General features: G+C 40.0%; 1 protein-coding gene across 2 annotated transcripts in view; it reads left to right on the top strand.

Moving 5' to 3' along the window:
* BRAF (B-Raf proto-oncogene, serine/threonine kinase) overlaps positions 1-23,676 on the top strand; it is an 86,680-nt gene that overhangs the window by 17,350 nt on the left and 45,654 nt on the right. For both annotated transcript variants that reach the window (XM_032689519.1, XM_032689520.1), the window contains exon 3: positions 10,107-10,370. In XM_032689519.1, coding sequence (XP_032545410.1) covers positions 10,107-10,370 — 264 coding nt within the window. The remainder of the gene's footprint in view (positions 1-10,106; positions 10,371-23,676) is intronic.

Below are 23,676 nucleotides of genomic sequence, written 5' to 3'. Positions count from 1 at the left end.
TTGGTGACCATAAACCATGAAGCTTAAAGTGGATTTGCAAGTTCAATGGATCCGTGTGCCACTGGTCTGAAACTGCAACTCTGGCTCGTCAGCATGGTAGGGAAGCCCTGTGAGGCAGAGCAGGATGTTCCTCTGCTGCACTGAGTTCTGCTGGATCATGGAGCAGGTCTTGTGACAAGTGGTGCTGGTACTGAGTAGGGAGCCATGGGGAGGAAGGTGAAAGTGGCTGACATTCTACTTTTTCAGTTGAGTTATCCCATGAGGCAGTGAGTCCTGTGAAAAGAGCCCATCATAGTTGAAATGAAAAGCCTTGTTCTTACCAGCTCTTTGGTGTGAGGCTCCTCCACTTCCTCTGTTCAGGTGCCTGCAGTACTGGCAGTGACTAAACCACTCCCAGTCACTAAGGAAAGGAAAATTTTCTGGTTTTGTTGGATTAGTTTGCCATCCAGTTAGTAGATTGAACTTTATGATGATGAAGTCCAGTGAGCTGCAAAGCAGTGGTTGAGGTTAGGGAAGGGGAAGAGCTTGCAACTTTTAGCCAAGAACCTAGAAAATAGTGTGAGAGAGGAGTGGAACTTCTGTTTGGATGGTCATTGGCATAGATTAGATCACCCTTAGATGGATTTATTAAAGTGAACAGGATTAAATGCTCCAGACCTGTAATTTGTTCCGTGTGTAGATTTCCTGTGGTGGAACTAGTGTGAAAGAAAGAAAGAAAGAAAAAGAAGTAGATTACTGAGTGCTAGATACAGTCAGAAGCAAGATTACTCTATACCCTTGACTTTTCATTTCATCCCAGCAACAGTTGTCTAGTGTTTCCTTTCTGTGCCTTTTCCACCTTTTTGGCTGCTTTTGCCTTGGTCAAGGCAGGGGTTGCTTCCTATTATCGGCATTTCCTTTGCAGCAGTTTATCTGAATCTAACCTTCACCACTACAGCTGACCTGGCAGAAAAACTCTGGTTGTAGCATAGAGGGACAAAGTTATATGTGAAAAGCTCTGATTGTAGTGTGATTACGTGTGAAAGAATATGTTTATGTTTGGCCCTAAGAAATGCAGAACTAAGGAAATACAGTACTTTTGATATGAAGAAAAAGAACAGGAGAGTGTGTAGAATACACATGCAAAGTTTAAGTGGTTCAGTAGATAACTTGTCTATCTCACATCTGTTAGAAATAGCAAACTTCTCATGTACAGAGCTACTGTGAGATATCAGGCCTGTGACTTCCATGGAGGAACCTCTTTCCCCTTAAGCTTTTATGTCTAGTCTGTGTCTAGGTCTTGGTGCTGTGGTCTGTGTACTCTCACCAAAGTCCTTAATCAGGAAGGTAACATTTAAAGACTGGGAGAGGTGCTTGTGCTCTGCCCATCCTCATCTGATCTCTGTATTTTTATTGTTTTGCCAAAGACTTGTTTCTGGCTGTAATGTGTGCCCTGCTTTTACCCAGAACCTGTATGGGTAATTTTGCTGGTGTGTAACTTTGAACTGCGTCACCCTTCCCTTTGTTTCCTCAGGTTCATAGAATGGTTTGGGTTGGAAGGGACCTTTAAAGGTCATCCAGTTCAAATCCCCCTGCAATGAGCAGGAACATCTTCAACTAGATCAGGTTGCTCAGAGTCCCATCCATCCTGGCCTTGAATGTTTCTGAGGATGGGGCATCCACCACCTCTCTGGGCAACCTGTGCCAGTGTTTTACCACCCTCATTGTAAGAGTTTTCTTCCTTATGTCTAGTCTGAATCTACCCTCTTTTAGTTTAAAACCATCACCTCTTGTCCTGTCGCAACAGGTCCTGCTAAAAAGTCTGTCCCCATCTTTGTTGTAGACTCCCTTTAAGTATCAAAAGGTCCTTTAATTATTAATTATGTCTTGGTGAAGGGTTTTCTTCTCCAGGCTGAACAGCCCCAGCTCTCTCAACCTTTCTTCATAGGAGAGGTGCTTCAGCCCTCTGATCATCTTCATGGCCCTCCTCTGGACTTGCTCCCACAGGCTGTGTCCCTGTGTTGGGCCCCCAGAGCTGGATGCAGCACTCCAGGTGGGATCTTACAGGAGCAGAGTAGAAGGGCAGAATCACCTCCCTCGCCCTACTTCTTTTCATGCAGCCCAGGTTGGCTTTCTGGGCCGTGAGTGCACTTTGCCAGCTCATGTCCAACTTGTCATCCACCAGTACCTATGCTGCAGGATTGCTCTCAATCTCTTCATCCTCCATCATCCTGTATTGATATTGATTTTAAAGTCCTTCTGCTGCTCTGATCTCTCTGCATCTCCCATAACATGTGAGCGAGCAACTGTTAAGGACTTCTGTAAATTGTGACAGTTGATCATCTCTTGAATGCTATCAGCAAGCTTATTGTCTTCTTCTTTTGGCAAAAATTGGAATTAGCCAAAGCTAATTGCTAGGTACATACCTGCAAATGAACACTTTTGCTTTCATCCATGCTACCTTTCACTGTTGCAAACTTCTAGTTTTATTGTAATGCTTTCTGCAAAACCATGGGTTTTTGTGTGCTTGTGACAAGTTTGACAGCTATCCATCCATCTTCTAGTGCATGGAGTTTCAGTACCAGAGGGTTTGTTTGGTTCTTTTGTACTCCTGTCTGGCTTTTACATCCTTCATTTCTTACACATCTAAGTGCTCATGTTCACAGAACTTGCAGCACCCCGTACACTGGCTCCCAACCCTGTGTTGGAGCTGCCTCTGTAGGCCTGTCAAGTAAAGTTGCGGTTCAACCTGGCAACAAAATTGCTTTTCAATTAAAATTGAAAGGAAGGGGTGGGGGGAACAGAAGCTCATGGGAGAACTGAAGAATTCAACAAGAAAATAATTCTGAAAATTGAGCATTCAAAGGGTATAGTAAAATTATTTGTGCATGGAATATAACACATACACCTCATTTAAAAATAAAAAGGAATTTATGCCTTAGTTACAGTTGCTCAAGAAATAGAAGCTTTTGTTTCTGTGCTCATCTTAGAGTGAAAAGACAAAATTCTTTTTTCCCCCAGATCTTTTTTTTTTTTTTAAATTCAGGAGAGGGTGTCAATGCATTTTACATCAAAAGAACTTTAAAACTGACAGCTGTTGTTGCAGCCATCATTTCAGGTTTCATCAACTGACTGTAAAAGAGAAATAGTTTTATTGAAATATTGAAAGTGATTGACATGTGCTATGTTGAGTTCAACATATATTTAATTATTCCTGCAAGCAGGGGTACTCAGATTCAGGGCTATCTCCCTGCCTTGATCCATCACTCCTCAGTGATGGTCTTAAAAAGGTGACTGTGGAGCAGGGGGAGAGAGCAGAGCCTGCAAACCTGGGCAGGTGACTTTGTGTGCAGCTGCCTAGGGGTGGAAAATGTAGTGTGAAACTGGAGGGCAATGAGTCCCTTGTCTTGGTCCTCCCAGGGCAGGAAAATAATGGCTGAGGAAAGATAACAAAGCTGAGAGACTTCTGAATGTGTCTGTAAGGTACATGGGTAGGAAACAAAATGAGCAGAAGAAAGAACATTTGTCGTTAACCACACAATTTTCTTCTAATTGTTATAATTACTAATAGGTTTGGGAATCTTGTTGATGTTCTCTAATATGATTGTAAGAAAAACTCTTCTGTTTGTCCTGTCTGGAAGAAATAATAAATCTAGCAAGCAAAGGCTGTATTAAAATCCAAAAATGGCTTGTAGCTAAATTTCTTTCTTGGATAATCCTAGTTCTTTACTTCTTCCATTCCCTGTGTGTGAGCATGGATCTCAGATCTAACAGAGCCTGAGAAATCACTGTCAAACCATAGAATGGCTAAGGTTAGAAAGGACCTTAAAGATCCTCTAGTTCCAACCCCCCTGACGTGGGCATTGACACCTTTCACTAGACCAGGTTGCTCAGGGGTCCATCCAGCCTGACCTTGAGCACTTCATGGATAGGGCTTGCAGAGTTTCTCTGGACAGCCTGTTCCATGCCTCACAGTGAAGAATTTCTTCCTAATATCTAATCCAAGCCTAATGTGTCTCTCAGTTTAAAGCCATTCCCCCTTGTTCTCTTACTGCATGCCCTTGTGAAAAGTTCCCTCTCCAGCTGTCCTGTAGGCTTCCTTTAGGTACTGGAAGGTGCTGTAAGGTCTCCCTGGAGCCTTTTCCAGACTGAGGAACCCCAACTCTCTCAGCCTGTCTTCGTAGGAGAGGTACTCCAAATATTGGAAGTAACTTCTTGACTCAGTAGATATAGAAATATCATGAATAGCATTTTTATTTTCTTCTGGAAAAGAGGCTGCAGGAGTTTCTGAGTAGGTTTTACCACACTTTTGGAAGCACTCTGTATCTCAGCAGCTGAAAACATCAATGATTTTTGTCTTCCCACGTAATTTCTTAGTGCGTTATATCAGTCCTTGAAGTGCTGTTTCTCAAAATACACAGTTTATGACTCACCATGGAAAAACCCTTTTCTTAAGGGTTTGTCTAAGCATTGTAAATATTGTAAATCTTTACTGCAAAGAAGGCTGCTATTGTGATATTGGGAAAACCTGGGATTCACTTAGGAAAAGTAATTAAAATACCCAGTTGCATGTTCTTTGTGTCGGTCAAAATTTGTATTTCTTTTGTCTCTACCAACAAAATACTGATGAAAAGGATAACCTGAGTTAGGGAAAGGAGAGTAAAGACTTGTGTGTTGGCAACAGATGCTGTGTGCAGATTGAAATGGTTTGCACAGATCCAGACTGACCAAAAGCAGCCAGCTCAAACTTAGAAGGAGGGATCGTGCATAAATGACTTAATCAGATTTATTAGCCTTTGTAGACTCTTAATGACTGTTCAGGGAGGCTGTACCTATTTAAAATTCCCAATTGCATTGTGTGCCCTTTTTGCCTCAGTCATGTGTACAGTATTAACTTTGAACACTCACCTGTGAGAACTTAATCGAACAGTATTGACCCATTCGCATGTAAATAGTTTTATGTGTGGTGTGAGGTTGCATCCTGGACCTGTAGGTTACTCCAGGTAATGGTCCAAGAGTAAACTGAGAGGTCTCTTGGTTGTTTTTTGTTTGTTTGTTTGTTTCGTGTGTTTTGTGTGTGTGTGTTTTTGTTTTGTTTTTAATTTGGACTCCACACAAAACAAAACCATATACAAATGCATAGAATGATAGCGGTGTCAAAATAAGCTCAGTCAGCTTTGTCTTGAAGGAATCATGCTCTTTCCTACTCATACTATTGGAAGCAATTTAAAATGAGAATCATGGGTATGGTTGCCCCAACTACTGTGATTTTTTTTTTTGTTTGATTTTTTTCCTAGCTTTCTCTTTTCCTGGGCATGTTTTGTTCAGAGTTGTTGCTGGTTTTGGGAGTTTGGCTGTTGAATATCAGTAGAGTATTTAATTCCTTATTCCTGTATATCTGAAGAATCCACTCAGGAGGTCAAATTAGTTAATTAAAGAAGATTTCCTCTTCACTGATCTGAAGTATGCTCGTTGCAACAGCAGGCAGATACAGCCTGAAACAGATCTTAGTGATGAATCTCAGGCTGTTTCAGACTGTGGTATTCCAGGAAAATGCTAACGCTGCATACAGGCACTGGGAAACCTGGTGGCCCTCTGGGAAAATTCAGATTGATTTTTACCAGGCTCCTAGCAGATGCTGTTCAAATATGTTAGACCAAAACTGGAGTGTCTAAAGTTAGACTAAGTACAGATTTAGGAGTCTTACTAAATGAAGAAATCGTGACGTATGTTACCGTCTATCTTCAGCTCCCGTTTAAGTTAGTGGGATTTGCGTTTAATCAACAGCCTAAAAGGTCAGTCATCTTTTAAACAGAAACACAGTCTCAGTTTCAAAGACCAGGAACCTGTAGTTTAGGCTTGTAAGAGTCTTGCAGTGTGTGAGTATTATCTAAAATTGGTTGAGGAAGAGAGAGAGCATGGTAAAGCCAATTGGTCTGCTTGAGTTGAGACTGACTTTCTAACCAGATGTGGTAGAGAGCAGAGAGAGGGAGAAATCATATTTTACTACTTGGGTTTCTCCCAGATTAATTAGGGAAAAAAGTTAACTTGTTGCTTTTCATATCCCTACATGATGTTATTAGAGTATATAGTCTGGTCATGCCCCAAGAAAGCAAATTTCAAATATAATATAAATGAAATGCAAGAAAAAAACCCACATACTTTTGAGAAAATCCCTTGTCCTCATCTTGTCGAGAGAACTCTGTTGGCACATCTGTATAACATCTTTCAAATTCTGTTGACTTCTGAGGTCAGTTTTTATTTTGTCAATAGGTTGCAACATTTAAGAAGTAACTTTTAGGCTGTTGCTCCTGAATATATGCAACAGTTACAACTGCAGAACATACACAGCAGATACATGCTGCAGAATATACACAGCAGAATACAATAGCAGTTGTATTTTGGCATGTATACTTATTGTATATAAACATGCCATCTTGAAAGGCTTTAGTTGGACTTGGCAGCTTATCAGGCCTTTATGCATTTTACTTAGATGAAGTCTCAGGAGTATTCTCGCCTGTATGAGACTATTATATGATGTGCATATATACTGATAGGCAATATTATTAAAATTAACTTTTTGTTCTATTTTTGATAGCCATTAAATTATGTGTAGACCAGCAGATTGTGCCAATTTGAATCTAATATTCAGCTTTTCAGATATTTCACTTAACTTTGTGAAATACTGTAACTTTGAAATTCATGCTAAGTTGGGAGCCAACCGAGCTGTCGGTGACCCACCCTCACGGTCCCAGCAGCAAACTGCACACTGGGCCCAGCGTGAAGAGGGACCCAGCTACCTGATACTTGTGGGGCTGCACTGGAGTGGTGTTTAGCACAGAGAAGAGAAGGTTCAGGAGGAATCTGCAGGCTCTTTCAACCTAAAGAGAAGGCCACCCTCTTTCCAGACATTCACAGCAAAAGGGGAAGAGGCAACGTCACAGCATCAAGTGAATTTCATCAGAGAAAATTCGTCATGAGAGTGATTTGTGAGCTCTGTAACTGGTGGCCCAGAGCCTGTGAGCTCTCCCTCCTCTGAGACTTTCAAAACTTGCTTTGACAAGGCCCTGAGCAACCTGATTAAACTTAAAAATTATTTCTGTGCTAAACAAGTGTTTGGACTAGATGACTTCCAGGGATACCTTATAACATTTTTTTCTTTCTTTTTTTTTCCTCCTGTGATTCTGTATCAAGTTGAAAGCAAGTTTTAAGTTTTATGTAGAACATTACTCACTTCTTAATGGGAATATGTAAACTGATGGGATTGCAGTCTAGATTTCATAAACCCTACTGAAATGCCTTTAAAGCCTTGATTTAATGATCTTTTTGAATGTTCATCTTAATCTCTTCCATGCTGTAGATGCTGCACAAACTTAATTTTAATTATTTTTTTTTTTAGTTTGTTTTTGAAAAACACTGTCAGAAATAAACCTCATAGTTGACCCAGAAGGCCTTGACTGACTTAAAGATTTGTGTAGATGTTGATGTCTGCTAAGGTGGCTGTGCTGCTGCAGGTCTCTTTTGTACACAGGCCAACGCTGCGACATCATCTTTCTTTTAGCTAGAAATACTTGCCATAGGTCAGCTTTGCTGTTGTAGTACTCTTTTTGAATTTAACTCCATGGGGTAATTCTGTCTTGACTTGGTGCTGTTAGCTATGTGAGGTCTATTGATGTGGGCCACCAGATGAAACCAATATTTCTCCAAAGTAATTAATTTTAGTGAAATGAGATTTTATTGGAACTATTCTGTTTCTGCTGCATGTACTGTTGCTTCATCTGTATAGAGAAGAGGTGGGGTTTTTTTAAAGAGGAAAATATATTTAAAGTCTACCAATGCATTTCTAGTTCTGTCATGTTTTGCTATGGGATCTTCTGCTATGACACCAAATAACAGTATGATACGTGAGAGATTTGCCCTCACAAAAAGTGGAGAGCTTTTTGCAGAAGTTACTGGTATAGAACTCAAAGCCAGCAGCAGCTCCCAGCTTTCCATACTCACTGTTTATTCTCTTAAGATAAATCATTTGACTTTGAGTTTGCATTACTGACAGATCAAGCTGCCAGTGTAAACATTGTAGGATTGGGTATTTTGAAAGATGTGTGTAATTTTGTGAAGGAACTAAACCCGCAAGTATCCGGAACCAGTGTAATGTTGCGTGTGTTCAAATAATATTTTGCAACATTCATGAGAAAAGGAAGTAAGTATTTAGAAAACTATTGGTGAAATGGTAACAGTTTATGTTTCTTAATTTTTGTTTACTGAAAATTATTCTTGACACATGGAGCTTTTACTTGAATTTCCATGAAAAGTTGATCCTGGAAGTAGAAGAGACTTGTGTTACTGTACAGCCAAAAAATGCCATTATTTATAGTTGAGTAACCTTTCAGTTTACTTTTGACAGTAGAATTGGCACTAGAGTGAAAATGTTTTGGTTTTTAGTCTCAGAGTTTGGGGTCTATTTGTGAAATACCCAGCATCTTCAGTTTTTAAAGGAAATAGCAAGTCGTTTTCAGCTTCTGAACATATGTCCATTTATTAAAGATGAAACCCATAAAATTTAGAATTTTAAACTGATCTTCACCACCCTTCATTAAAATGCTTTTCCTTTCTTAGTCCTCACCATCAAATTATCATTTTCTTTGTTAACATTGTGGGGTCGATGATACATTTTGAGCAGAGGTTCATCCTGGGAGGATGCTAAACTTTAATAAAAAGCAAGGGACCAGCTGCTCTTTCACTCAACAAAACCAGTTTGGTTTGGGTGACCCTACACATAGAATCCAGAGAAATAAATTCCTAGTAAAATGCAGTACTTGTGCCTATACTACTGAATGCTGGTTATTCTTTCTCTTGATTTGAATTTTTTTTCTCCACATGTAAACCTTGCAGACACTTGTTGGTCAGTTTAGTTCTCCTGTAACTTTTAATTAGCAATATGTTATGCACAGAAAATTTTAGGAGAGCAAAGAAATAAAAACAGAACCAAAAGGTATCTTTCCTTTATGTAAATATACTTGAAAATATAGTTGAAAAATTTATGCAACTTTGTATAGATCTTGCTATAGAGAAAAGTAGAAGATTCCCCACTACTTAAGCATTAGGTTTGGAAGATATTTGTTTCTTCTTTTCTGTAAAGATCTAAACGTGTACTTGGCTAACACTGCCCAATAGCCAGTATCTGTAGTGTGAAACACGTTACTTAACTGATTCAGGTTTTTGAAGGTACTCTTGTAACTAAATTATGTACTGAAGGAACTGTTCTGATACTTGGATACAGATCAAAATTTACATGTTACAAAGTTGTGGGAAACAAAATTTAAAGAAAAATATATACTGATTATGTGTTTGTATTATAGGTCTTGGCAATAATGTTTAACTTGACTACATAAAATAAAGACTTAATGGAAAATTTAATAATACTGATTTTTTTGTTTGTTTTTTTTAAAAATCTTGGTCACTGTGTAATCAGGTTTTACATAAAATTGTAGAAAATCAAATTGGTCTTATACAGGTGTTAAAAAAGTTCTTTCAAAGAATCACTTTTGCGTGTTTATGAATGACTTAAACAGGGCAAACTGGGGTATTTTCTAACTGAAGTTTTTTGTACTATTTGGTATGAAAGGACAGTGCTAGAGAGGGAGGATGGTGAACACTGAGCTGGGTGAGTTATCAGATATAGATGGTAAAAAGCAGATTTGAGCTTTCTCTTAATTATTGCATTAGATGTATTCAGCTGTCATTCCGATGGAATGAAAAATTTATCTGGAGCACAGTAATTCAGCAACACAGCTGACAACATTTGTGAAAGATTTCTGTCTTTTTTTAAAGTGGTTATGAATTAGATTTTGTAGAGCAGGTACTTTGAAGCTGTAACTTACAATTTCTTTTATCCATTGATCCATTTAATTTATTAAAACATTAGTTGTTGGTTCATAAGGTTTAAAATAATGTATCGAGAGCTGTTTCTTCATTGTGTCCTCCTGAAACATTTAAACAGACTGTTGTGTTCGTATTCCTGAGAAATCTGGTTTAGAAAGTGTTTTGTTTCATGTCTGTTGCGAATTTAGATTTCTGGTTTTGTCTGAGGCTGCTCCATGGTTAAAACAGCTGCTCTTCCTCCACAGGCCTACGAAGAGTACACCAGCAAGCTTGATGCTCTACAGCAGAGAGAGCAGCAGTTACTGGAGTCCATGGGGAATGGAACTGATTTCTCTGTCTCCAGTTCAGCTTCCACAGACACAGTTGCATCATCTTCCTCCTCTAGCCTCTCTGTAGCACCTTCATCCCTTTCAGTTTATCAAAACCCTGCCGATATGTCACGGAATAACCCCAAGTCTCCACAGAAGCCTATTGTTAGAGTCTTCCTGCCCAACAAGCAAAGGACTGTGGTGAGTCAGTTTCTATTCACATACTTGTAAGCTCAGTGTTTCCTGTATCTCTCTCCCTCTGTATGCAAAAGTTAAGAGCTGAAAAAATACCTGTGTGGAGGTCAGAGAGGTGTCACAATCGCTTGCTTTGCAGTGCTCTGTTGTTTTGATCTGTTGAGTGTTTTCTACAGGATTAACACAAAAAAGTCCATTATAGCAGTAATGCAGAACAGAAAACTTTCATGAGTTTTACAGCAATGGAGATAACTCCAGAAATCTTTTTCTCAAGTCAGCTTTCTTGGATAAATAGTAATCTACCATTTTACGATGGTTTGGAAGGGGCAGGAAGCTCTGTTTCCTGTATTATACAAAATTATTGATTAGTTTAACAGGCCAAGACTTGAGAAGTGTTTTCTGTGTTGTCAAAGTTCCTGCAAGCCATGAATGCTTTAGAGCAAGAACCAGCCTCCTGCAGCTGAGGAGGCCTGTGCAGAATCACTTGGGTTTGGTTTTTTTTCCTGTTCCTCCCCACTCACTGTGGTGTTTCACCCTGATGGGATCAGCCCCATCCCAGTGTAGAGAACTGGCATGGGGAGGGACATAGTTGCTATTGGGAGGATCAAGAAGTGTTGCCTACAAACTGCTCAAAACCTGATGTTTATCAGCTTTGACAATGTTACAGTGATTCCTGAAGTCTTGGAAGAGCAGTTGATTTTTTGCTGGCTATTTAGTTATCTGCTGTAAGAGAGACTTCTTTATCAGTTAAGAGCTGCCAACTGAAGAGCCTTGATATGTGTTTTAGAATAATACACTACAAACTGTGACATGTGAAATTACTGATAAGCCATAGTCTAGGCTCTGTTTTGCAAGGCAGAACATACTCTGAGCTTAGCAGGGGAGCTGTGTTTCCGGAGAAAGTGGGAAATGAATGGACAACCAGTGTCCATGTCAACACAGTGCTTTTTGTAGCAGTCAGACAGGTATCAACTGTCTCTGGGCTGTGATTTCCATCCTTTCTTCACCCCACTAAACAAAAGACTCACAGTGAGGGCAGTTGTTTTCACCTGAGTTTTTTTAATGTTGCTTAATTGTTAAAAATATCACTAAAGATTGAAAGTACTATTTGGTTTTGGACCTAGAGAATGGGAGTTTAATGTAAACTGTGACCACTGTGTAGATGTACAGTGTTAAGCCAGGTGATTTGTGTTGTCTGCTTGTTGGAGTAAGTCTAGGCACATAGTACTACCCACATAGTGAAATCTGAAGAGAAGGTACTGAACTTTGGTTTCTTCATATGTTCTGTCCCACCCTGTCTGGATGTTGGAGCTGCAGCCCTTGACATGGGGCTGACAAGCTGGTTTTGCTTCTCTCCTGCACTGGGTCACAATATATCACATCTTGCATTGTTCTGTGCATTACCTTTTCTTTCTCTCCTGTGTGTTTTCTTGTCCTCCTCTCTAAGCCACATAGTATAATTCTAGTCATATTCTTTTTCCACTGTATGCAGTATTCTCATTCTACTTTATCTGTCCTCATTTCTGCCTCCTTCTCAATCCTGGGGTTTTTTCCTGCACTGAATCTAGATATTCTTTCCCGGTTATGGGAAGCAAATGTGGTTTAACAGGGACAGGCTCTTGCTTCTGTCCCCAGCTTTCTACTGGAGGCTAAACTCTTATTTCCCTTACAAGTCTAGCCCTGTAGCTTGTTTCCAGCTTGATAACTGTGGAGCATAAGAGTAAAGCTTCAGGAAAATCTGCAGGCTTGGGCTGTGACTTGAAAAAAACAAAAAGTGGTACCAACAGAAGAGGAGGAGAGAGGCTACTGGTGTAGTCAAGGTTCCTTTCATCTCAAATGTGGTATCTCTGTAGATACATGTGCATAAAGGAACAGACAGATGCCTGCAGATGCAGGGAGGCATGACCTTACTTGTGGGATCACTGGCTGGAAGCTCAAGTTGACAGGATTCAGCTTTGTATGCTGTATAGCAAGGTCCAGGTCAACTCCAGTTCTGCTGGGACCTGGTTTTGGTTGAAATTGTTACTCTAAATAAGCAGTTGGACATATATCACAGAATCACAGAATATGCTGTTGGGAGAGACCCACGAGGATCATCCAGTCCAACCCTTAGCCCTGCACAGGGTCATCCCCAAGAGTCACACCATGTACCAGGAGTATCATCCAAACACTTCTTGAACTCTGTCAGACTTGGTGTTGTGACCACTTCCCTGGGGAGCCTGTTCCTGTGCCCAACCACCCTCTGGGTGAAGAACCTTTTCCTGATATCCAACCTAAACCTCCCCTAATACAACTTCAGGCCATTCCCTGGGGTCCTATCACTGGTCACCACAGAGAAGAGATCAGTGCCTGCCCCTCCTCTTCCCCTCACGAGGAAGGTGTAGACTGCAATGAGGTAAGGTCTGGTCAGCAGATACTGCAAATTAATGGTTTGGATTTGGTTCAAGGAGAGAGCTGACTTCTTTTTACTTTAGTTTTACACACTGCTTAGATCTAGTTGCGTTACTAAGTTGAACTTTTTTTTTTTTTAATACACTAGTAAATTATCTCTGTTTTAGAGCTGGGAAATGGTGCTTATAGGAACTCTGAGTGTTGGGGTTGTTCACCTTGGAGCTGAAGTTGATATCTCTGAAATTTGAAACAGCGCTCGTGTTATTGAGAAAGTCAAGAATTTCTTGTATGGTGACTCTTAATGTAATTACTTTGTTTTCAATATTTATTGATCCTATGTGTAGTCTTTTGAAAATTAAGGAAATGCCAAGAAGCAAACACAATTCAGAAGGAATTGCAGCAGCTCACTGTATCCTCGGGTGCATCAGGCTCAGCATCGCTAGCTGGTCGAGAGAGGTGATTCTCCCCCTCTACTCGGTGCAGCCTCACCTCAAGTGCTGTGTGCCTTTTTGGGTGGCACAAGATAAGATTCCATGATTTACAGTGCAGTTTTAATGGCCAACAGTCGGATGATGGGTTACCAGCCTAAAAAAGCACCCAGCATTTTTCAGTGAACACTGAGCTTACGTCGATAGAGGAGTGTCGCACATGTCTTAGTCTTCCTTCATGACCTCTGGCTTTAAAAGCAGACCTGTTGTGTCTCACTTGTGCCCATTGACTGAGCCATTTACTATGATGGTAGTTTAGGGTAACTCATAACTTGTGGGAGGTTGAAGCAGGAAGGAGATTCTTTGTGAAAATATATGGTACCTGCCATTAGAACCTTCCCCAAGTCCCCATTCCATGTGGCTGTGAAATAAGGATAAGGGGTTTGACAATCAAAACTGTACCCAGGAAAGGAGATACTGTTAAAGTTGCAGAGCTGCAACAATCTTCTCCCCACCCCGACTTTAACTGCTTTCAATTAATATCCACTTCTGAAAGAAAACCTTGTTAATATCCCAATAATATTTTCAATTTTTACTTCCAATCACAGCTTCACTTCAGCAGGAGAGAAATGTTGTCAGATCCTGAGGACTCTATGTTTATTTTTGCCTGGAAATACCATGACAGTTCTTAAACTGACTTAAAGTCACTGGAATTGAGTTGGTAATGGAGAGCCAACCTCGTTATTTGTCTTTGATCATACTCTGAAGCAGTCCAGAGTACTACGACAGCCTTCTGCTATTTGTTTAGAGCTGTTAAAAATGCAGGAAATGGGGGGGAGTTGCTTACATATCTTACATTTTTGACTAGCAACTGCCTTGTTACTTGTGAGTTGTCTACATGTTTTGTTTATTATTAGTATTGTTTGCGTGTAGGATCAAGCAAATACATCTGTTGGAGTTGACTCCAATTAGAAACACAGTTTGGGGAAGCTGATGGAGTAAAGAGAAATGAGACCATGTTGTTCAGTGTAAGTGATTTTGGTGAAGAGGCAGTGTAGCCGATGGGAAGTTTCTTCACGTGTATCATAAGGCAGAGCACTGGACAAACCTTTTCCTAATGTAGGAAAACCTGGCCAGTATGTGCTGGAGTCTACAGGTGATGATCAGTTAGCAGTTTGAAGTCAGCATTTTGATTCAGCTGGCTACAGGGCAGAGTTCAAATGTAACTTTTTTGAAAGCAAAACCAAATAACTGTCCTGGTTAGCTGGAGGGGATTCAAGGAATGAGTAGTCAGATTTTTTTTTTTTTTTTCCTTGTAGTTGGCCTGGAAAGGGATGAAGAGAAGTTTTTCTCTGAACAACCTCCTAGAAGAAGCAGCAGATTGTTTGCTCTTCTCTGGGGGGAGGAAGTTTTTCCCCCTTTAATGCAGAGAGATGTATATGTGTACTTCATCCTTTCTCAGTGGCTTGGGTCAGCTGACAAGTTACATGTCCTTTGGAGAAGGATTCCATGCAGATGTGACCAGGAAAAGTTGGTGCAACTGGGTTTGTTCTGTTTTGTTCTAGGCCAGAGAGAAGGGTGTCGAAATAATAAAAGTGAAAGATGATAAAAGTTTACCTAAGATGAAAAGTTGTTTTGCAGAACAAATTGATGAAGTTTATCCAAATTGTGGCAGAATTTAGGGAGATATTAGTTCAAAACTTCTTTGGGCTAGGAATATAAGTGGCTGTGGTGTGGAAAGTAACGAATCTGCTAATTGAGAAAGAGCTTTTGGGTGTGGAAGGAAAGTAAGAACTCTGATCTCCAGCTGTCTGCTGGAAGTGTGAGAGGTTGTTAGATACTGAGACTTGGTGGAAGGGAGGTAGTCTTGAATGGACGTAGATGACAGTGTGGTGTCATAAAAGCATGTTACATTATTTGCTGATGAGACTTTTGAGAGACTGCATGGAGAATGTAGGAGGCAGAATGCAGTGAAAAAATTTTTAAAATTAAACAAAGGAGTTCCAGGCAGTGAGCATAAAAAGCTTTCTATGAGTATGAAGATTACAGGAATATGGTATTTGCATCTAGGGCGGGATTTAAGCATTTTATGGGATCGCTTCTAGTTGTGTGGGGGTTTTTATTATTTTTTTTTTTTCTCTTTTTCTTTGAGGGTTTGAGGGGAGCATTTTTTGAGGACTTGGATAAAGTATCTTTGCATGTCTTTGGGATTGCCAATTCTAAACTGATGGGTTTGGGATAAGGAAAAATCCCCACTCCTAGTTGTAAAAACAGTTTCAATTTTTACTCTCTTATATGAAAGTTGACAAACTAGTTAGTATTATTTAGGGATTTCTCCTGTTAGATTGCTTGATCACTGCAGACATGAAAGCATTAGTGAGAATTTTTAGACAGTTTTCCTGTGGCTCATCAGTTCTGGCTGATCCCTTGCAGGAAAGTGTTTTGAAACCTGGAATGGAATAAACATTTTGTGGACATATCTGAAGTATCTTTTTGTCACAGTGAAAGAGCACAAGAACAGGGCAGGCATGTATGATATTCTCTCTGTGTTGTCTTCCAAATTTGAGCTATATGTCACTCAGGAATTTCATGAGTTTAAGTGTTTTCTCTTTGGAAAGCCTCTGTTCATTCTCCATTAAACATATGCTGTGGGTACTAGGAATTTGTTTCTTGTAGTAAGGCATTCCATGGGCATGGTTGTATGTGGTGTGAGTAATCATATTCTGTTTTGGCCTTTAAATCTGCCACATGCTACTTTATACTGAAGGAAATAAAAACTTCTAAAAAAAGCCACTTAATATAAGGTATAGAAACAAGTAGCTAAAACTGGTCATAATTGCACAGAGGAACAATATTAGTAGATTTCTTATGTTGTAGTGAGGTCTGGTAGGAAAGAAGAGAATATGGTAGGGGGGCTTCTGACTCAGTGAACAAGATCATATAAGTTGCTTATATTAGCAGCCCTGAACGATTCTGATTACCCAAGAAATCCCTTCTGGCCAAGTACTTACATTTGGGGAAAAAACAGTCTGAAAGCAAATGAGCAGTCCTGAATAATAGTATGAGTCCTGGAGCGTGGAAAGTTATAGAAAAACGGTGTTTAGGTGTAAGAAGTAATGGGCAGTTGAAAGGCATCAGGTGGGGATGGTTCTTGCTTTTCAGTTCTGTGTAGTCTGTTGGTGTCTGCTGCACATGACCAGCTTCCAGAGGAGATGTTTGCTTCGTGCCTTCTGGTGGAGTGGCTGTGAGGGTGGTAAGGAGTCTCCACTGCTCTGCCTGGTGAGCTTATAAGGGATCCTCTCGCAGCCCCACTGCCTGTTCTCTTTCTGTCAGTGTGAGCAAGGAGTGGATTTTGTCATTTTGAATTCTATTTCTGTCCACAGTGGTCTGAGTAGTGACACTGCATCAAGAGGGAACAACAACAAAGAAAAAAGAATAGCAGATGCTGTGCATGCTTTGGGAGAGCCTGGTGGCTTCCAATTGCTTCAACTGCCTGCAGATTCTTGAGGTCTAAAAACTTCCTGTGGCAGCTTCTAAACCCAAAGTAATACTTTGGGTGAAAAAGAAGTTTCCCTTTTTTCTGTGTTCAGCTATAGAAGATTGTGTGGGTTTTGGTTGTTCTTTGTTTTGCTTTTTTTTTTTTTGAAGTTTAAGAGTAATTAGAGGTGATTCATGTAAAAACTGTGCATAAATTTGGGCCAGTAAAGCTTTTCCACTTTGTTATGTGTTGGAATGCTTCACATGTGTTTCATAGTTACGTATGTATTGCAAAGTTAATGAAAGTTCTCAAAATGCAAATATGAGACTGAGTTTTTAAAAGGGAGAATTTGTACTCTGAAGAGTTAGAGAAACTAAACAGGATTGTGAATGCTGTGCATGGGGACAGTTCTTATTTCAAGTCTCACTCTTGTCACACCTTGGTTTATTACTACATCTGCCTTTTAATTAGGCAAGCAATCATGTGATCTTCTCTGCAGTCATGAAGACTGGAAGAATCAGCTATTTTTATCCTATGTAAATTCTTAGCATAAATTATTTCATCATGCACGCACAACTGAGATCCTTCAAATGTTCTGCTTTTAAATCTGGTACTCAGTGCATTTCTTTTGACTTAAGATTTGCATCTTGCTTTCTGCAGTTTATGCCTGTGAGTTTGTGCCTCAAACTTGCTGAGTAGTAAGGACTGGATTCAAGTAAGCACAGCATTCAAGCTGTCCTACCAGTTTCACCTGTCAAGTATAAGGAAAATTCAGAGAAGGGATGTTCAGGCAGCTGAATGAACTAGTTTCTTGCATTTAATTACAATGTGGTTTGACATGATTTGGTTTTCCTAATCAAAAAATACAAAACCTCCCGTGTTATATCAAACATGCAGCAGAAATTGAGTTTATTTTTAGCCTATGCCAGTGGGTGGTTGCTGAATGTATCTGAATGCTTTGGAATTTTATGCATCATATTTGGTGCTGGTAGCATAAAGTAAATGGTAGTTTACTTTCAAGTAAATTTTACTTTCAAGTAAACTTCACTTGATACTTTTTTTAAATACTTGGATCATCTGGGAGAACTATTGGCCTACCTATGGAATTGCTGACAAGCAAAATCAGAGACTTAGTTACCAGTTTTCATTGTGAAGAAATTTAACTTAATGGAAGACCCTCTGTTAGCCTGTCAATAAGCAAGAAAATCTTACTGCATCACAGAAGTTGTACAATGAAATGGACTCTGCAGCTGTGATGAGCAAGTCCTTCATGTCTAGGGAAGCCTGGAGAGTGTGTCTTTGGGAGGTGTTTAGTGAAGCAAGGTGGGCAACAGTGCTGCAGCAAACTGTGCTGGGGGCTGGCTTGAGTGGACTTAACTTTCTTCACCGCAACTCTTGTGGTGGTGTGTTTTAGAGCAGGCACCGAGACAGTCCTGACAGCACAGCAGTGTTTTGGCTGTTGCTGAGCAGGGTGTGCACAGGGTCCAGACTTTCCCAGTTCCCCACTACCCCCCAGCCAGTAGGCTGAGGCGGGGACACAGAGGGGACAGCTGAGCCCAACTGACCGAAAGGATCACTCCATGCCAGGTAACGTCATCCTCTGCAATAAAATGGAGGGGAGTTTTTCCACAGTTGCTGTTGCTCAGGGATTGGCTGGGCACCAGTTTGCCAGTGGTGTTTGATTGCTTCTGTATCACTAGAAAAATTTGTTCCTTCATTTATTAAATTGTCTTTTATCTCAGCTCAGGAGTTTTTTTTACTTTTGTTCTCTTCCCCCATCTCACTGCGGGGGGGAGCGAGAAAGCAGCTGGATGGTGCTTAGCTGCCTGCCAGGGATAACTCACCCCAGGCTAAACTCAATATTGGATAAATTCAAAGGCATATGTGTTTAAAAGAGAATAATTTAATCTACTTCAGTTTTATTGACACACTGTCTTAGATTGCAAAGTCAAACAATATTGAAAACTTGCCATTATAAAATTGATGCCTTGTCATCTGGAATGCCTTGTACAACATTGATCACTGTTTTTTAAGAGTATTCCTCAAGTAAGGAGTGCTTAGTGACTCCTTAAGAGATGGAAAGTCTGGCTGCAGAAAGTAATGAATGATAGAAGAAAATATTGTTTGGAGCATGCTTCCTTTACGTCATAATGTGCTAGGCAGGTGCTCAGTGAAATGGAATGCAATTCACAAATCTGAAAATAATTGTAATGTTTTCATTCCATGTCTAGTAAGTCATACTTAAGTTCATGGCTTCATGTGTTGTTTAAGCAAACTAGCCAACCAAGACTTTAATATTTGTAGAGAATGTATATATTACTTGGACATGAAAGTACCTCTTTGTTTTTAGGATCTGTTGCATCACTTTAGAGAAGGATGTGAATTTTAGCCCTTCTGCAGTAGTTTCTTGCCCTCACCCTGCCTTTAAAGCATTTGGAGTGTGATCATCTGAGACAGAAATCTATGCAAGTGGACTCTGGGTCTGACTTATTTAAACTATTTTGTATCCTAGATTTCTAATGCATTTGGGTTTTGGTTTGGAGAGCAGCCAACTGACTTTTTTGTCACTTGAACAGAAACCTTCGAGTCCTGGGGTTTGATGCCCATAGAATGGCTACAGATATTTTTCTAGATGTGCATTTCTCTCAAGTCTGAAGTCTAAAACCATCTCTTCCAAACTTTATTGGTAGGTCACTGTCAGTCTTCACAACTTCTGCCATTGGTGTTCACCGTAACTAAAATTTTAAAATAGTGATTCTGCGCTCCACTGTCACCTTACAAATGATCACTGTTCCTCTGAACAGTTTGGGAGCTGTCCCTCAGAAGTGTGAAAAATGCTGATGTGGAGGCTAATGTTGACTGGGCACAACCAGCTCGATCCGGTGTGGTTTAATGATGGTAAATTCTTGCAAAAATATTTCTGTACTCACATAAATCAGTCCCATTGTGTTCTGCAAGTGAGTACAGTTAATTGCATTGGAGGTGCAAATGGGTGTCTTTGCAAGTTAAATGGGATGCATTTGTTGGAATGGGAGCAGCTTTATAAAAGGGGCAAATTCTGTTCCACTTCCCTTGGAAACAAGATTTAATGCAATGGAATTGCACATCATTTGTCTGACATTCTTAATAGAACGTGTTAGTATTTTCTTAAATGCTGCTTTCTCCTGGCAGTTGGACAGAGCTTCATGCTCTGAAATCCAGAACAGCTGTGTCTAAAAGCCACGTTCTTTATTTTATAGAGGATGTGATGTTCAGTATTATCCTAATGTTAGTGCTGTAAGAAGTGGCTGACTGGATGGCTTAAATGTTTGTCCTTCATATTTAAGATAAGAAATTAAATGTGGATATCGTGTTTGGATTTTACAAGAAAATCTGACATGTTGGAAGACCAAACTAGTTATTTGGCAAAACGATGGCTTAGCTGGTTTTTCTCCCAACACACTGAATTCTGTGAGCGTGTGGCTGTCATTTTTTAGTCATATAGGTATCAGAGGGGGAAAAGTGTGATCTTTCAGCGTGTGTATGTTGTGGTAAGCAAATAATACTTTTAAATGATATTTCAAATCCATGCTACTTGGAATATTTCCACTATTGTACCCAGTAGCCTGCTTAATTGTTTAGAATTACTCTGAAACTCTAAGGTATGTTACACATACCTTACATACCTTACATACACAACACTTGGCTAAAGTGAGCTGGACTATAGTGCAAGGCTGAGGGAAAAACAGAGCCAGCTAACTGGTTTTGAGAACTATAGTACTAGATACAGCTGACCAGCCTCTCCACTTTCAGAGAATACCTTTACATTGATTTTTGAAGTGTTTCTCAGTCTCTTTAGTCTCTTTATTGCTCTAAAATATTGGAAACTGCACTGGTGTAAGGAAGCATATTTAACTTGCTGAGACTATGCCAGTTCCTACTCTGATGTTAGAAGAGTGATGTAAGAGTTATTTAGGGATGTAGCCTTGAATTTCTTACTGAATCGGGAATGACCTGATTTACAGAAATAAGTGATTTATTATGCAGTGCTTAAATGCTTGTAGCTCCAGTACTAAATATATATCAACAATGTTGTTATGAATACTTACTGTCCTTAGAAACAGTTCACATGAGTAAAAGAAATGAGGAAATTAAGGTCTACAGTTCTGTTTAATCTGTTTAGGTAGTAAGACTGCTTTGAGAATTTTTTGAATCTGGAATAATTTTCATTTGTTTCCTTTGGACTTAACATTTGCGAAGTTGAGCATGTGTTTTGGTGTCTTCCTGAATCACTACTTGCCCAGTTCTGGAGGCACAAGTAAATTACTTTCTCCAGTATATTAAGCTACACACTGAACACACCTCACAGTCTCTGTTGGCAGCTTCTCTACTATTCCTTAGTATTGTATAGCCCACACTATTTCATAGTCTTCACTTTTGAAAGTTTCTGAATCAACTTTCAAGTTGCTATAGAAGCCTAAACCTTTTCTGATCTACAAATCTTAGGTGTATAAGTATCCTAAAAAGAAAACCCTTAGCAATCACAATTTGGAAGTACATCCCCTAGTTCAGTAACGTGAGTTTTTTGGATGATAATCATTGTGAAATGTATTTAGAGTCTCTTAGTTATAAAACAGATAAAAAGATAAGGATGTCACTAAATGGATTTGAAATAAAATTAAGCACTCTGTGTTTCAATAAAATGCAAACTTTGTTCAGTTTACCGGACTGCAGTCGTAAGAGCGCGTATTTTGGAGCAGATGAGAAACATTCTCGTGGGGAACTGATTTTGTCAAAAAATGCTGATGTGATTGAGTTCAAATGCTCTGTGGGAATCCTGACAAAAGCCTTGATGGAATCGATAAACCCGCCGTGGTGCCTGCCTGCCGTGCGGGAGCTGCCGGCTCCTGGCAGGCAGGCGGGGCTCCCTGTGTGGGGCACTGCAGGGCTCCTGCTCTCTGAGCTCTCTGTGGGGCTGCACACCCTCCCTCTGGCTGGGGGTGAGCAAGAGGCTGTTCCAAAATTCCTGTTTCAGAGTCTGTTAGCTGGGGAAAAATATTGGGTGGTTTGGTTTTTTTTCTTAATTCTGAGTTGCTCTCCAAATCACTTTCTTGGAGCGGGGTTTTTCTTTAACTTTGCCATATTTTGGGGCTAAAAAGGGGAGGGGGGAGGAAGAAGTTTCAGAGGGAGTGCTTTGTAGGGTGGTATTTCTGCTTTACAGCAGGTGCTGATAGGGACTGAAGGAGGGGGCTGAAGGGCTACATGCACAGATGGTGATAGACCGTGCTGTACCAGTCTGGGAAAATGATTAATCAATACCACAAGGATTTATTCTAGCACTAAGTTCTTTTAATTTAGCCTTATGTTTCTCTGCTCAGGAGTTCTGTAGGAGAATTTTCTAAATGTGATGCTGATTCAGGATCGTGGTGATTTTTGAAAGTAATCAAAACAATTCTCTGGTTTTTAGCTGGATCTTGTTGCAAATGGCAGTGAAGAGAACAAATGTTCTACCCATGTCTCTAATTGGAAGTTGCATAAATATGGCTTGGATTTTAATGAAGGGAATTTGGGGAAGTATTATTGAGAAATAGCAAATGACGAGTAAACAAGATGTTTAATGCACATTTTTCATAATCCTATTGCACTTACATTACTGTAGGCAACCTTCATTCTGATACTTCCCAAGCTTTGAGAGTTTGCATTTCTGACTTTATTGATCTCTTAGAAGAAACCCTGTAACTTCATAGATCTTGATTTTTGGCAAAATGAAAAGGAAAAAAAAATAGAAATCACCTGAAATGGCATTATTTACACCAGTGTAATTCATTAACAACATTGGAACTTTTAGGTTCCTGATGCAGATCTTTACTTCATGAGTTACTGGAGGATGTTGTCATCATTTATGGAGCGCTGGAGGGAGAAAATGTCTTCCAGTGAGCCCAAGACTCCTTATCTCTTGTTTAATGTTAGTCACCTTCCCTCTGCTTGGCTTTTCCTCCTTGTCTTGTTCCATTCCCTCACCTAGGTCAAGATTTTACTAACCTGGTTTCTTTTAATACTTACTGCCTTGGAGTTTTCTGTCTGAGCTAGAACCTCTTCCCAATCTGTGCTGGGTTCTAAGGCTTCTTTTAGGCACTTCCTTCCCTCTGATGCTCCTTATCCAAAACAAGCCACCTTTTCTCCTAATCACAGCATGAAAGCTTCCTGTTCAGGTTGTGCTTCCGATACTTCTCCAACTCTTGGCAACCCGTTCTCCCCTACAAGGTTCCCCTCACATCTTTGTTTCCTGTCTCTGCCTCATTTAGCTCTTCAGACCGTCTTCCCTCTGTCCTGCGTGTTTGTTTCCCACCAACTTGCTGATAGCAATTCCCTCTCCCAGTAGACACGTGCTTTCTCTGGTCAGTTCTTAAGTTTGTTCTGACTCTCTCCTCCCATTTCTGCTTCATGCCCAACCACTTTGCTCGTTCTCTTCATTTCCCTTTTTGTCCCCATTGTCTGTCTGTCACCTTCTCAGTATTTCACTTTCTTCTTCTACTGTGGATATCAGTGCTGAAATGACTGAGGTTGCTGGAAAGGTAGACCTGAATTGTCTGTGGGGAGTCAACCTCAATCCAGCAGGAGCTATACTTACAGGAAAAATAGCCTTGAGCCAAAGAACACTTGCTTGCTCCATCAAAATGGCTCATGATTGGACCTAATGTGTGTGGGAGGTTGGAGGACACTCTGAAATCCTCAGAGATTTTAGTCAGATTCTTAAGAATACTTACTCTGTATTTGTAAATATGTATATAGGTTGTAGGCAAGGAGAACTTGTCACCCGACACTGAGGGCACAGACAGGTTCTTTCAGGGATCCTTGGCAGAATGATGATCGTGGCACTAATCATAGGTACAGTTAAATAATTATTTTCGTAACAAGATATTAACACATAATTTATGATTAGAATGGCACGTGATTTTTACAAGCAGAATCAGTTTTGTATGATTTATAAGTAGCATAATACAGAATTTACAGTACAGAATTTATAATACAACCT

Source organism: Chiroxiphia lanceolata, chromosome 5 (genome assembly GCF_009829145.1).
Source record: "Chiroxiphia lanceolata isolate bChiLan1 chromosome 5, bChiLan1.pri, whole genome shotgun sequence".
Classification (NCBI taxonomy): domain Eukaryota; kingdom Metazoa; phylum Chordata; class Aves; order Passeriformes; family Pipridae; genus Chiroxiphia; species Chiroxiphia lanceolata.
The sequence above is the reverse complement of the archived record's forward strand: the minus strand, read 5'-3'. Positions and strand labels throughout refer to the sequence as shown.